The following is a 13,660-nucleotide window of genomic DNA, read 5'->3' as shown; positions in this document are numbered from 1 at the left end:
CCTTGGGCATTACCTATTTAACCCCTTTTATATCTTCGTTTCCTTGTCTGTAAAATCGGGGTAATAGTAGTACTTCATAAGATAATTGAAAGGATTAAAAAAGATAATTCACATAAAGCACTTAGAAGTGTGTCGATATGTAGTAAGGGCCCACTGTATCTCAGTAATTATCGTATTTACTTAATCAGTTGTCCCATACCCCCTTCCCCTGCTCCTCCAGCCCAGGAACCACCCAAGCCTCATTCATGTCTGTATTCTCAGTCTCAGCACAGGGTCCCGAAGATAGCAGGCCTTCCACATATGATTTAAAAGATAAGCTAGCAAAAGCCTTGTGTCCCACGTTTGCCTTACTAGCTGAATGACCGCAGGCAACCACTCACCCACCTAAGCCTCGTTTCCCATTATGAAAACTGTAGCATCCACCTCAAAGAGGTCTTGTGCTAAATAAGGCGATGCATCTACCAAAGCACGTTGCACATCTTCAAATGTCGCACAAACGGCAGATGTTTATTACTAAGAAAGCGGAGGTCCGCGTCTTCCCCTCTCCTCCGGCACATCTCGTCCCCACCGCTCCCTCCCGCCTCCCAGCCCACACCCTGACTGCGCCCTTGGCCCCCGCTCCCTCGGGACCGCAGGCGTGGGAGCCCCGGCCCCGCGCAGCTCCCTCACGGCGCCCCGCGCCCTCCTTCCTTCCTCGCCCGGACGGACGCACTTCCGGCGGATGTAGGGGGGGCAGCCCCGGAAACGGAAGCGAGCGGCGGGGCCGGCTGACGGTAACGGGCTGAGAGCGTGTTGGCAGAGCGGGTTGAAGATGGTGAGTGAGACCCCAGGCGACCCGAGTTCCCGGCTGGCTCGGGACCGTGGCGCTGCAGGAACAGGCCGCCGCCTCCCAGCCCGTCCCCTGGCGGAGGCAGCGGCGGGGCGTGAGGCCGGCCGCGGGCGCCATGATCTGTCGAGTCACGGGGCTGGGGGGTTCGTGGCTGTCGCCCGGGCCCGGCGCTTCGTCGGCATTCTCTTCCACCTCCTCCTCCTCTCTAGGTCTGCGCCGTCCCGTCCCCAAGTCCCCCGTAGGCCTCGGCGCCTTCCCCGGAGTTGGCGCGGAGCTGCCAAGGACAAAACCGAAAGTGCGGCGTCCTGTGGCCTGGCGCCTCGCCTGCCCTTCCCTGTGGGGAGACTCGGGGAGAGTCCTCAAAACCCTCGCCCGCCCCGGCCCTCGGAACCGCCCTGACCGCCGGCGCGTAACTGTGGGTCGCAGATCAGCGCTACTCTGCGGACATTTTCGGGAGTTTGTAGCGTGTCAGACGTTGGAGGGGAAAAAATCAGACAGTTGCTGCTCCCCGTTTGTCAGTATTGTTATTGCATCTCCTCCTCCGTCCTCCCTCTCTCTCTTTCCCTTTTTATCTTAAAAGTGATATTTGGGAAAGACTCCTGTGTCGCCGTTGCCGCTGACTCTGATACCAGTACTGCTGCTAGGCCTTCCAAATCTAGAAAACTTCTGTTGGTAAATACTGCTGATCATTTAGAGAGGTTTTGTAAACACGCTCAAGTGTAACTAGTGATCGTTAACTTTTCATAGGTTTGTTTTCCTCTTCTGGTTTATTGGAAACATCAGGTACTAATCCTGATATTTTACAGAAGGAAATTGGGAAAATGATAACAGTAGAACCCAGAGATCAGAATTCCCCTTTTCTTTGTGCCTAGAAGAAACTTTTCTTTTGTCACTCTACAGTAAAGTGACTTGGGCAGAGGAGAATGTTCACGCAGGAAAATAACAGGAGATACATTTGGAAAGGTACAGTCATACAACTCTAGTCCTGGAAAGAGTTCAGGTACGTGGTACAGATGAGCCAACAGGGTCAGAGAGGTGGTCTGCCTTTTCCGAGTCACCTGGTGGGTTAGTGACGGTCCACGCTAGATTCCAGATTCTTTTCCTGCTTCACTATGACTTCTGCGCAGGAGAATTGAAACCTGTTGTGCAGGTTCTTGAGTTCTAGGCTAAGGACCTTCGACTTTGTTCTTCAAGACAAGACATTGATGACTCAGTGAAAGATTTCTTAGCAGCTTTGGAAGGGGAGGTTGTGTGTTTTAGGGAAACCTTGATATGCAGAATTGGAAAATGGAAGAGTGTAGAGGCAGCAAGACCCGGTAGGGTGTTGCTGAAGTTATCCAGGTGTGAGAGCCTGGACTAGAGGGGTGGATTGAAGAAACCCTGGACAGAATAAAGTACCTGACCAAATAAAATATAAAATGAATTAAGAAGTCAGTAAAAAAGTTGGTTTGCCAGAGTAGTTTCTCCTAGAATAGTATAAAACTGAATACCAAACTACCTGTACCTGTTTTCCATTTTTCTGTGGGATTGCAGCGATATTGTACTTGAACAGTGAGTGATTTAAAGTGATTATCTTGTGTTTTACCTGTTGTAACATTTATTGCATTTTGTTTGTTTAATCTATCTTCATTAGACTAAGCCCTGGAAGGTAGATGTGTATCTTCAGCATCTAGCAAATAATTGATGCTTAATATATTGATGGCACATAATTGATGCTTAATAAATATTTGGTGATTAGTTGTTTTATAGTATAAGTATGTTGGGTGATAATACATGAGTATCAAATGCACTGTGAGTCTGTTTTTGATTTTACATTTTTCTGTCTAGATACATTTATTTTTCGTACGTAGTACTGTTCTCTAATAGACACCAAACACTTTGTGAGACTCCCTTTTTTTCTTAGCTTCTGTGACCACTCTTCTAGCAATTCTGTCTATTCTTAATCTTTCTTTGTCCTTAAGGAATGGTATTCCCCAGGATTCTGTCCTCAACTTCTTTCATTCTGTTGCTAATCATTCCAGGCTAAGTGAGGGATCTTTCCCATGAAAGTCAATCTCATCATGCCATAACCCTGCAGAGGCTCTCTGTCAATTTCAGAGTAAAACCCAAATTTCTTTGCATGTTTAAGGCTTTTCGTTTTGCCAGCCTTTACTTCTGCCTCACTCATACATGTATTTATTTAGCTCATCATCACGCATTGCTTGTAGTTTGTTCATTTATATTTTTCTACCCTTAGCCATGTTTTTTTTTCCTGGAATGCCTTTCAATCTGACAGCATTCAGAGATCAACTCAAGAATCCTTCCTATCCTCAAATTTCTGTTATTCACTATATCATGTATGTCTCTCTACCGTAATGCTTAAGGCTCATCATGATGGTCTAGATTGTGGGCTCTTTGAGGATGGGGACCTTACCTTTTCTCTGTAGTGCTTAAACAGTGTTTTTTACATAGGTGTTCAGTGTGAGTTTTAATAATTTTTTTGTTTAATAGTGTTTTTATTTGTGTTCTAGAATGCCAGAGGACTTGGCTCTCAGCTAAAGGACAGTATTCCAGTGACTGAACTTTCAGCAAGTGGACCTTTTGAAAGTCATGATCTTCTTCGAAAAGGGTATGGGAGAGTTGTGACTTTGTTATAATAAAATGTTCCTGTGAGTTATTTTTCCCATTGGTCTTTAAATATTCTGATAGGTCATAAATGTGTATGTGATTTGGAAGACAGCAAGTAGTAGCCCTTAGAGTGGGGGAGGAGGGGTGCAGAGGGTTTGATGTTTTCTACCGTGTAAGAACTGTCTGTCATATCAGAGTAGTAGGTTCCCAGAATCGGGCATCCTTCTAGGAGATGTTACCCAGTAGCATGATTTGATAGGACTCTTCTTTTTGCTACTATAACTTGGAGAGACATTTGTCTCCTTATCTTATTAACTATTGGAGTAAGTCACTTTTTTCAGGAAGACACTAGAATTTAGCAGTTAAGAGCTTGGACCCTGGACTCAGGCTGCCTGGGTTTTGAGCCTGGCTTTGCTATTCACTAGATGTATGCCTTTGGGCAAATTACTTAATTGCTCTAAGTCTCAGTGTCCTCAATCTATTAGTAGTTTATATCTTATTTTGAGGAATAAATGAGTTAAGACATGAAAAAAGCTTAGAACGGTACCTGACATGAGTAAGCACTTTGTGTTTGCTGCTATTATTTTTCTTTTCTAGCTTGAGCACACAATTATATCCCTTCCCTCGATTTCCTTTATGTTTTCTATATGTTTAGGTCTCAGAGTCTGGTACCGTGTCTTGGCACGTTGCTTTTCTGCTTAATCAAATAGGGGTAATGCCTTTCCCCCATGAACATGCTGTTTTTTGAATTTTTAAATTTTATATCTAATTTTAAGGTGTTTAGTCTACCTATAATAGAGTGTCACTCTATACTGGTGTCTGGAGACAGACATAATGCCTTATTATAGTCTTTCCGTTTTGTAGTGCAAGATGCAATATATAGCCTTTGGAATTGGGGATATAATTTAATTTTTAGTATAGTCCAATTAGTAAGCCACTATCCAAGTCCTGATGATTTCCTTATTTACTTTTTTACATGAGATGCTCCTTTTTCCTTCCAGTTAGACTGTAAGATTGTCATGAGTAGAACCATTTTCAAATTTCACTTCTAAGATAATAATGTTCTATACAAAGACAATTTTCAATAAACTATTGTTGCAGAATTTCTAAGGTTTCTTGCAGCTTTCAAATCCTGGTTTGGACAGTAAGATGGTCACTTTTGTATATCTAGAGTGATAGAGACCAAAGGCCTGCTTTTAGCTGTATATCCCCTAACATAGACTTTGTACATAGGAGGTATTCAGTAAATGTCAAAAGTTGTTCCGCATGTATTTATTAAACATATATTAAATACTGCATATGCCTTAGCCCTGAACAGAAGAGGCTTAGTTTATATAATATTAGAAGCATGTCATCAGAGTGACAATAATAAACATTATTAAATTTTTTGTAGATAGCGGGCATCATTTAGCTACAGTTTTTGGAGGGTTCCCTGTAGTGAATTGAAGTCTTGACCACCAGTATCTATAATAGATGCATTTTAAACAATTATCATACAGTAAATTTGACTTGTTTCTTATTTTTGTGTATAGTTATATGAATTTTAATACATAGATCAATTCCTGTAAACATCACCACAGTCAGGATACAGAACAGTTTCATTGTCCAAAAAACTCCCTCGTGCCATTCCTTTATAGTTATATGCTTGATAGTTGTGATTCTGAGCTTTGGGTATGGAGTGATACGTAATCTCCCTTTTAAATGTTTACTTTCAGTTTTTCTTGTGTGAAAAATGAACTTTTGCCGAGTCATCCTCTTGAATTATCAGAAAAAAATGTAAGTATATTACTTGTGTCTTTATTTTTATCCTCTCGTCAAAAAATACTTTTAGTAACACTGTTGTGGTTCCATTTATTAAGATAATTCTGGTGTTGAGCATTTGATGACGAATGGGAGGACTTATTTTCAGTAGCCTTTAGAGTAGGCTTTGAATTATCATTATACTGCGTAACTAAAGCTCTCTTTCTACGCATTCGTCTTGTCTTTTTTTATGGACATTTCTAAAGGTCGATCTGGGGCTGGCCCACTTGCACAGCGCTTAAGCTCGCATGTTTTGCTTCTTGGCGGCCTGGGGTTCGCCGGTTCGGATCCCGGGTATGGACATGGCACCACTTGGCAAAAGCCATGCTGTGGTAGGCGTCCCACGTATAAAGTAGAGGAAGATGGGCATGGGTGTTAGCTCAGGGCCAGTCTTTCTCAGCAGAAAGAGGAGGATTGGCAGTAGTGAGCTCAGGGCTAATCTTCCTCAAAAAAATAAAATAAATAAAAAATAAAGGTCAATCCACTTCTCCATTCCTCTCATAATATTTTCTCATTTGATGACCCTGTTTTCTTTTATATTTTTCCCCTGCCATTTTTGCTGTTGACCTCTTTCTCAAGCCCTGCATCCTTAAGTTACTGAGGGATGTATCCACTTGCTAGGCACAGTAGGTACCCAGATGAAGAGGATGTAATCTCCATCCTTAAAGGGTTGAAAATTTAATGGGAGGACAAGCAGTGGATAGGGACTTCATCAAGTATTCTAGAGGACCAAGGATGGAGCAGCCACCTTTGTTAGGGCTTGTGGAAGGCTCCATAGAGGAGGGGATATTTGAACAGTTTTAGACCAGTATTTACCAGGAAAATTGGTGGGCACAGGTCACTCCTGAAGAGAGTGTAGTCTGTACAAATGTGTTAAAGACGACTTAAAGGATTTTTAAATCTGTGTTCAGACCAAGAAGAAAGAGGTATCTTACTACTTGGGGAAAATGGTGCACTGGTACCCAGTTAACAGAAATCTGACCTATTCCATTTTTTTTTTGCTTCCTTCCTCTTTTAGTAGAGGGAAAGATTTTTCTATAAGAAAGAGTAGAACATGTAATGTAGTGATGAAATTCAAGTTCAAATTGGATGAGAAAATAAAGGGACTCCTAGCTGCTTTAAGTGCATTCTGGTTTCATGCTCAGAAGTTGACTTAGGAAGGTTAAATGTTTTTCAACCATAGAGGCTAATCATAGAAAGTATATAAATCAGGTTTGTGAAAGAAAAAGCTGATTAGGATAGCTCATTTTGATGAATAAGTGAACTGTATCACAGATGACACAATAGACCAAAAGAATAGGCCAGAACTTCAAGAAAAACACTTATGGAGGTGAATGTGAAATTCTTCATTTGAGTTAAAAAAATGAATGTACACATTTAGGTGTGGCAAACCTGACTTGTTACATAAAACTTGACAATTTTAATTTTATGTTCAGTATAAGCTAGCAGATTACAAACAGTTAATACAATCTTGGATTTTAGTAATAAATAGATGGGGCTCAAATCAAAGGAGATTGTAGGCTCACTTTCCTCTGTATTAGTCTGACCATTAGATTTGGAATGTTGGTTCAGTTCTGAGCAATACATTTTAAGAGAAGCTTTGACATTTCTGAGTGAGACTGACCAAAATGATGAAGAGTCTAAAAATTTCTTAGATCTTTTAAGACTCAGCTTAGTTCTGCTATCTCTGTGTAGTATTCTTTAGTCACTTTACCAGCTAATGGCAGTCCCTTGAAGTTCTGTGATACTTATTATGTGTCTTTTAACATGGGTTGTGTGGTTGAACTATATAGGTTTAAATTCTTGGCGCCACACTTGTTAGCCAGGTAAACTTGGGCAGCTTGCTTAATCTCTCTTTAAGTCTTAGTTTCCTCATCTATAAAATGAAGTTAGTGATAGCCCATCCCTTGGTATGTGCTGGCTTATAGTAGCTCTCCATGTTTGAGAGTTGCAGTGGTGATAGTGATGGAGGATGACCATCATCATCTATAGCAGGGGTTCTCTACTAGGGGAGATTTTGCCCTCTAAGGTCATTTGGCAAGGTCTGATAGTCACAAGTGGTGTTGAGGGGAAGGATCTTTGGTACTGGCATCTGTTGGGTAGAGGCCAGGGATGTTGCGAAACATCCTACATTGCACAGGACTGTCCCCACCCCCTACAACAAAGAATCATCTGGCCCAAGATGTCAGTAGTGGCAGGGGTTGAGAAGCCCTGATCTAGAGGTAGTGTCTTCCCCATTAGATTAGATAACCTCCTCCCTATAGACTGTTTCTTCTGTTTTGTTTTAGATCACTGCAGAGCCTAATTCTAATTTTGCAAATGGTTGCTAGTACTTAAGTGTATGTTAATTGATAATTGCGGTGTGCCATCACATTGCAAGTTGAGTATATTCATCAAAGTTTATAAAATTGAATTGTTTTACATAAAATTGTACTTATTATGAGATAACTCAGTATTTAAGGGAGACTCTGCAATTAGACCTTCAGATCATATACTCATGATAAAATATTGCCTATTTTCCCTGAGAACCATCAGTCAAAATTCTGCTCTCAGGCTAAAGAAATTAAAAACCATATTGCTAGATTTGTGCCTTCAGAATTAATATTTATGACCTCCAGGTTGTGTTCCAGGTGGGCACTAATCTCGCAGTAGATTTTTTGTCAAAACGATTTTTTTTTGACTGAGGAAGATTAGCCCTGAGCTAACATCTGTTGCCAGTCTTCCTCTTTGCTTGAGGAAGATTGTCCCTGAGCTAACATCTGTGCCATTCTTTCTCGATTTTTTATGTGGGTCACGGCCACAGCATGGCTGTCAAGTAGTGTAGGCCCAGGATCTGAACTCGTGAACCCAGACTGCTGGAGCAGAGCACACCAAACTTAATCACTAGGCCATAGGCGTGGCCCCATGATTTTTTATTTTTTAAGACTGTTAGAAAAGAATCTTATCCAGAGAGTATAGTGTAATAAAAAATGATCACAGAGGTCCCTTTCTCTCATAATTATTTTAGCTCAGACAGATCTTTATGGCAGTCTGTTTGCATGTCATGACTGCTATCCTTGAGAGCCATTTTGGGAAAGTGTATGTTTGAGAATCCATGAGTCATGTTGATTCATTTTGCCTGAAACATGTTAAATTGTGATAAAAGTTTTTAGAAGCAATATCAGTGCTTAGCAAAAGTATAATTCCAGAAAAAAAATTGCTTGGTAGTACTCAATACAATCTGGACAGACGTTAGAATCTTGCAGGTTCTTTTTCCCCGGAATCAATTACCCAAAAAAGTGGACTTTAAACATTGTAGTTTAATTAACAGGATGATATAGTGGATCTGATTATTTCTTTTATGAAATCCTTTGAAATATGTACTTTTGTACTTAGAATAGAAATTCACTATTAATTTTTGTTACTATACGTTAACCGTTTCTGGATCTCAAATTATTTACACCTTTTTGCTACCAGATTTGCAGTAATTCTAATCAAAGTGCTAAAATGTGATTGTGCTTAATTTATTAGTTTTGTAAATCCAAATTTTAGATGGTAATTTTATACTGGTGAAGTACACCTGCATGCTGGATAAAATAGAGACATATATATTCTAAAATTTGTTGAAGAAATGAGTAAAAGTACTTTGTTTTTATTTTAGGTATGGATATTAAAATCCTTCATCTAAGTATTGTGTTACTTATGTATCGGTGGTGTTTTGAAAGCAAAATGTTGAGTGTAACATTTAAAATGACATTGTTGTCTTTTGTAGTTCCAGCTCAACCAAGATAAAATGAATTTTTCCACGCTGAGAAACATCCAGGGTCTATTTGCTCCACTAAAATTGCAAATGGAATTCAAGGCCGTACAGCAGGTGAGTTTTTAGATGTCAGTTGTGTATGGTTCCCACACATGTCGATATCTGGTTGGAAGGACTCTTCTCTTTTAATAATAGCTATACAAACCCACCTTCTCATGTCCCCTACAACCAGTATTCTACTTTCCCCATTTTTAGGATATGACCTCAATTCCTGCTTCATAGAGGAAAACAAGAAGCCATTAAACTCCTTGAAATTATAGGCTCAGTATCTGAAAACTTAGCCATCTCCTTTCATGTTCTTCTTTGGGGAGGTTACATTGAATTTGAGATGCCTCTGGGAATATCTGAGTGAAGGGATCTAGTGAGCAGTTTGTATATAGCTGAGTATACCTGTTGTTCAGGAGTGAGAGCTTCACAGATGTCCTTCCACGTGTGTAAGAACTGTCCCCCCACTTGCACTCTGGATTCCATCACATCACGAGTATATGCTGTGGTTTTCCTGGACTGAAACAAAGCCCCAAATGTGTGCAAACCTGATGGGATTGTTAAGTGTTGATAAAAGCTACAATTTCAGTGTCTTTGCATATTTTGAGTAAAGTTTTGAGGAATTTTTTGAAACTTGGTTTGGGTTAAAATATGAACTAGTGTCCCATCCCTGACCCACCCCACCCCCAAGTTAAATTGTTATTTTACTTGATTTTGTGAATTTTACAAATGAAGAATGAAGAACATGAAATTAGATTATATAGTTTATTTCCCCTGTGGTTTTTTTAGTCTTACCCTTTTATACTTTTCCCAAAGGTTCAGCGTCTACCGTTTCTTCCAAGCTCAAATCTTTCACTGGATATTTTGAGGGGTAATGATGAGACTATTGGATTTGAAGATATTCTTAATGGTAAGTGTCATTCAGCACCTTTTTATGGAGCCCCAGGAAGACACAAGGCAACAGCAGCAAACCAAGCCAACAGCATTTCTGGTCCTCATGGAGCTTAGAGCTGGTTGGATTCACTGTTTATTCACTGCAATAAGATAAACTTTAATCTTAATAACTTTTCTTTAACTGGTTTTAAAAGTGAAAATCATTTATGGAGTTCTGAGGTTGTAGTCATTTCAGTCAACTAGTGGTAGTCGTTCATTTTATGTCCTGAGGATAACGTGTAATGTGTGACTCTAATACAACATTTTTAGGGTAGCTTAAACAACGATCATTGTTTCAGTATTCAGAATGTTTGTGGGATGTGACTAGTTTTTAAAATTACTAGAAAAAGTATAATAAAAGTTTTCTTTAAAAAATAGTCCTCAAAGGGCCAGCCCAGTGGCGTAGTGGTTAAGTTCACATGCTCTGCTTCGGGAGCTCGGGATTCACAGGTTTGGATCTTGGGCACAGACCTAGCTCCGCTGGTCAAGCCATGCTGTGGTGGCATCCCACATAAAATAGAGGAAGACTGGCACAGATGTTAGCTCAGTGACAATCTTCCTCAAGCAAAAAAAAAAGAGGAAGATTGCCAACAGATGCTAGCTGAGGGCCAATCTTCCTCACCAAAAAAAAAGTGCCCCCAACCCCCACAAATAATTTTTGTGCTTCTATAGATGGTGAGTAGGAAAGAAGACTCTCATTTTTAACAAAATTCCCTGAATAATTGTATTATGTATAAGGTAAATGACTTTTAAGTAAGAACAATACATTCAGGATCCTGTATTTTTTTCTAATTCTGAGGAAGATAAACAAATATAAGTCTGTCCAGCATTGCTTCTGCTCATTATGCCCCAGCAGTTCAGGAGAAACAGAAAAACCCAACAGGATTAAATTCTCTTAGTTTTGCTTGGCTGCTGATGTCCGGTAAGGAAATGCTGTGGACACAACAGAAGTCTAGTGAGCCTCCTGCGAATCTTCCCTGAGGGAACTGTCTGAATGCAGGAAAACCTGGAATTCCTTTGCTTTTCCATTGAACTTCGACCTCATTTAAAATTAGTAAGGTGATAGTTAGGTCTGTATATGCTTATCTTTTAATTAGTTATAAAGATGCACTCATTAAAAATCAACTTCTGTAATTCTCTGTAAAGAAAGGGAGAGGGACCTACTGAGCGTTTCTGTAGTCAGTCAGTCAAATATTTGTTAGATATCAGGCACTGGGCTAGGCTCTGAATATACAGGGTGAAACGACGTCTGTGCTTTCTAATGGGAGACCTAAACATTGAACAGATGAAACACCAAACATGTGATTGCAAATTGTGAAAACTTCCAGAAATAAAAAGGCTAGGGATGTAGTTTCTTGTTGAGTGGGAGGGTCAGCTACCTCTGGGAATAGGACACATAAGTTGATTCCTGAAAGATAGGTGAATTAGTTGAGCTAAAAGTAGAATATTTCAGGCACATGCACTATATTTAGGGTTATATTTACTGAAGAGTGCAGTAGTAAAGTCAGAACTGGAGTTTTTCTTAGTGCTGAGAAGGGCCTTCCCTTTAAGAGGGGTAAACAGACTGAGCGAGAGGCTCAGTTCTCCCTCAGCGAGCTACTGGCAGAGCAGGCCGGTGCCCTCCTTACGATATGCTATCTCTTGGTGCAAGTGATTTATTTCATAAGCAAATACTTCATTAAAGTGAAAAGCTTAAAAAAGCAGAGTTTAAAAGAAAGTTGTCATTATATAAATGAGTATATTCTTTGTTTAAAAATTTCAAACATTACTGCTGAAACTAAGTTCCTCCATGATTACCCCCAAACCCATTTCTGACCCTCCTTCCCTGGTGACCTGCTGTTTTTAATTAGTGTATGTCCTTCCAGACTTTTTTCTCTCCCTTCATACAAACATATATATGATCAGAAGATATTTGGCATTGTTCAGTGTTTGTTTTTTAAAGACAGCTGGTACCATGCTGTGTGCATCTTATGGTATGTGTGATACATCAATGTATTTATTGATGTGGATGCTTGCTTTTTTCTCTCTTGCTCACGAACATGAAACAGTGCTGCAGCAAACATCTTTGCCTAATCTTTGTGCTCATATGCAGACATTTTTTTTTTTTAGGTTTAGGTTTTGAATGCCTGTTGTATAATAGCAGTTTACTCTGTTATTAATAATTGTAGCAGTATCAGTTGTTGCTAAGGCTATCTTGTTGTGTCCAGAGTATAGATTGCTAAACTGATGTTCAGCAATAATCTCTAGTTTCTTAGGAGATCCAGTGAGAAAACCTCCACTTTGATAATGATTATTTTAATGTGAAGGGTATTTATTTTTACAGACTGATTTACAGTTTAGTTCATTGGGTCTTTATTTCTGTTTCTAGTTCTGTGTTGAGGAGTAGAGGGCAAAAAAGAAAAAAAGGCTTTATTGTCTTTAGAATTCTTACTGTATTCATTTTAAAAGCTCTTGTAGGCGTATTGTTACAATTAAAATAAGACTGTCGTCTGAGTCATCTATAAAAACGAGAGTGAAGATTAAGGTTTTCTTGCTCTAGAATTCTCATTTATGTTTGTGTACATGTGTATGCAACAGAGCGCAAAATAGAGATAAAACGTTTTTTGCAAATTGGATTAAGAGTTTGCTTAATCTCTTAATTAGAGAATATTTCTAGAGTTATCTGAGAAGCCACTGGAAAACTTAAGAACTTTGAGACAGGAGGACTTTGTCAATCTATATTTTCTTTTTAAATTGAGCGTATTGAGGTATGATTGGCATACAGTAGAATGCATCCATCTTGAGTGTATAGTTCTGTAAATTTTAGCAGATGCGTACAGCTGTGTCACTGTCCCCCCAGTCAAGATAGAGTGTTTTCATTAACCCAGAAAGTTTCCTTGGTCCCCTTGCAGTCAGTCTCTTCACCCTTGGCCCCAGGCAACCACTGGTCTGTTTTCTCTCACTTAAGATTAGTTTGTCTGTTCTAGATGTTCATGTGAGTAGAAGCACTGAATTTATCTTTTTTTGAGAATCTTTAATACGTTTGTTTTTGTTTGTTTTCAGACCCGGCACAGAGTGAACTAATGGGAGAACCACACTTGATGGTGGAATATAAACTCGGTTTACTGTAACGCAGCGTGTGCCGTTCGTGAAAAGAGTGGGGCTGTATCTTGTTTATAGTTGTCTTTTTACTGTAATTTGATGTACACAACATTAAACGTACTGACACATGAGAAGTTTTGCCTAAATAATATCCGTGATCAGTTGAAATTATTTGGGTCTTTGGTTTATGGCCATGCAACAGTTGAAAACACTAAAGAGAGATGATTTAAAAACTCCTAATTTATGTTAAAACAGTAGCCCCCTATGTCTTTAAAAAATTGTTGCTAATGAATATTATAAAACTCTCTACAGGTTCCAGATCAACCTATTTTCTAGGTATTTCATAAATACAATTTCAAATAACCATTAGCAGAATTTGAGTCTGCAACCTTTATAGTAGCTTCTTTTAGAATAAACATCTGTAATTGGTTGAAGTCGAAACATTTCAATTTAAGTACAAAGTAAGATTTATAGTTTACCATGTTTCAGTATAGTTCATTAATACCTGTAAGAATAATATTTGCCTTATTGATGCTACTTTAGAATTATAGCTATTCCTTGGTTCTTTCAGGTTAAAAGTGTAAGTTCAGATGTTTTGATTTTGGTCTTGTATTTAAATTTAAAAA

At 39.4% G+C, this 13,660-nt stretch overlaps 1 protein-coding gene across 1 annotated transcript; it reads left to right on the top strand.

Moving 5' to 3' along the window:
• Window positions 1–707: 707 nt before the first annotated feature.
• On the top strand, window positions 708–13,165 carry POMP (proteasome maturation protein). Its single transcript, XM_046664913.1, has 6 exons — window positions 708–814; window positions 3,340–3,437; window positions 5,152–5,212; window positions 8,988–9,089; window positions 9,837–9,930; window positions 12,996–13,165. Exons 1-6 carry the CDS (start codon window positions 812–814, stop codon window positions 13,061–13,063), a joined length of 426 nt encoding a protein of 141 aa, XP_046520869.1. The 5' UTR covers window positions 708–811; the 3' UTR covers window positions 13,064–13,165.
• The last annotated feature ends 495 nt before the right edge of the window (window positions 13,166–13,660 follow it).

The sequence above is a fragment of the Equus quagga genome, chromosome 6 (genome assembly GCF_021613505.1).
Source record: "Equus quagga isolate Etosha38 chromosome 6, UCLA_HA_Equagga_1.0, whole genome shotgun sequence".
Lineage (NCBI taxonomy): Eukaryota > Metazoa > Chordata > Mammalia > Perissodactyla > Equidae > Equus > Equus quagga.
Note: the sequence above shows the minus strand (reverse complement) of the source record. Positions and strands in the feature narration are given on the sequence as shown.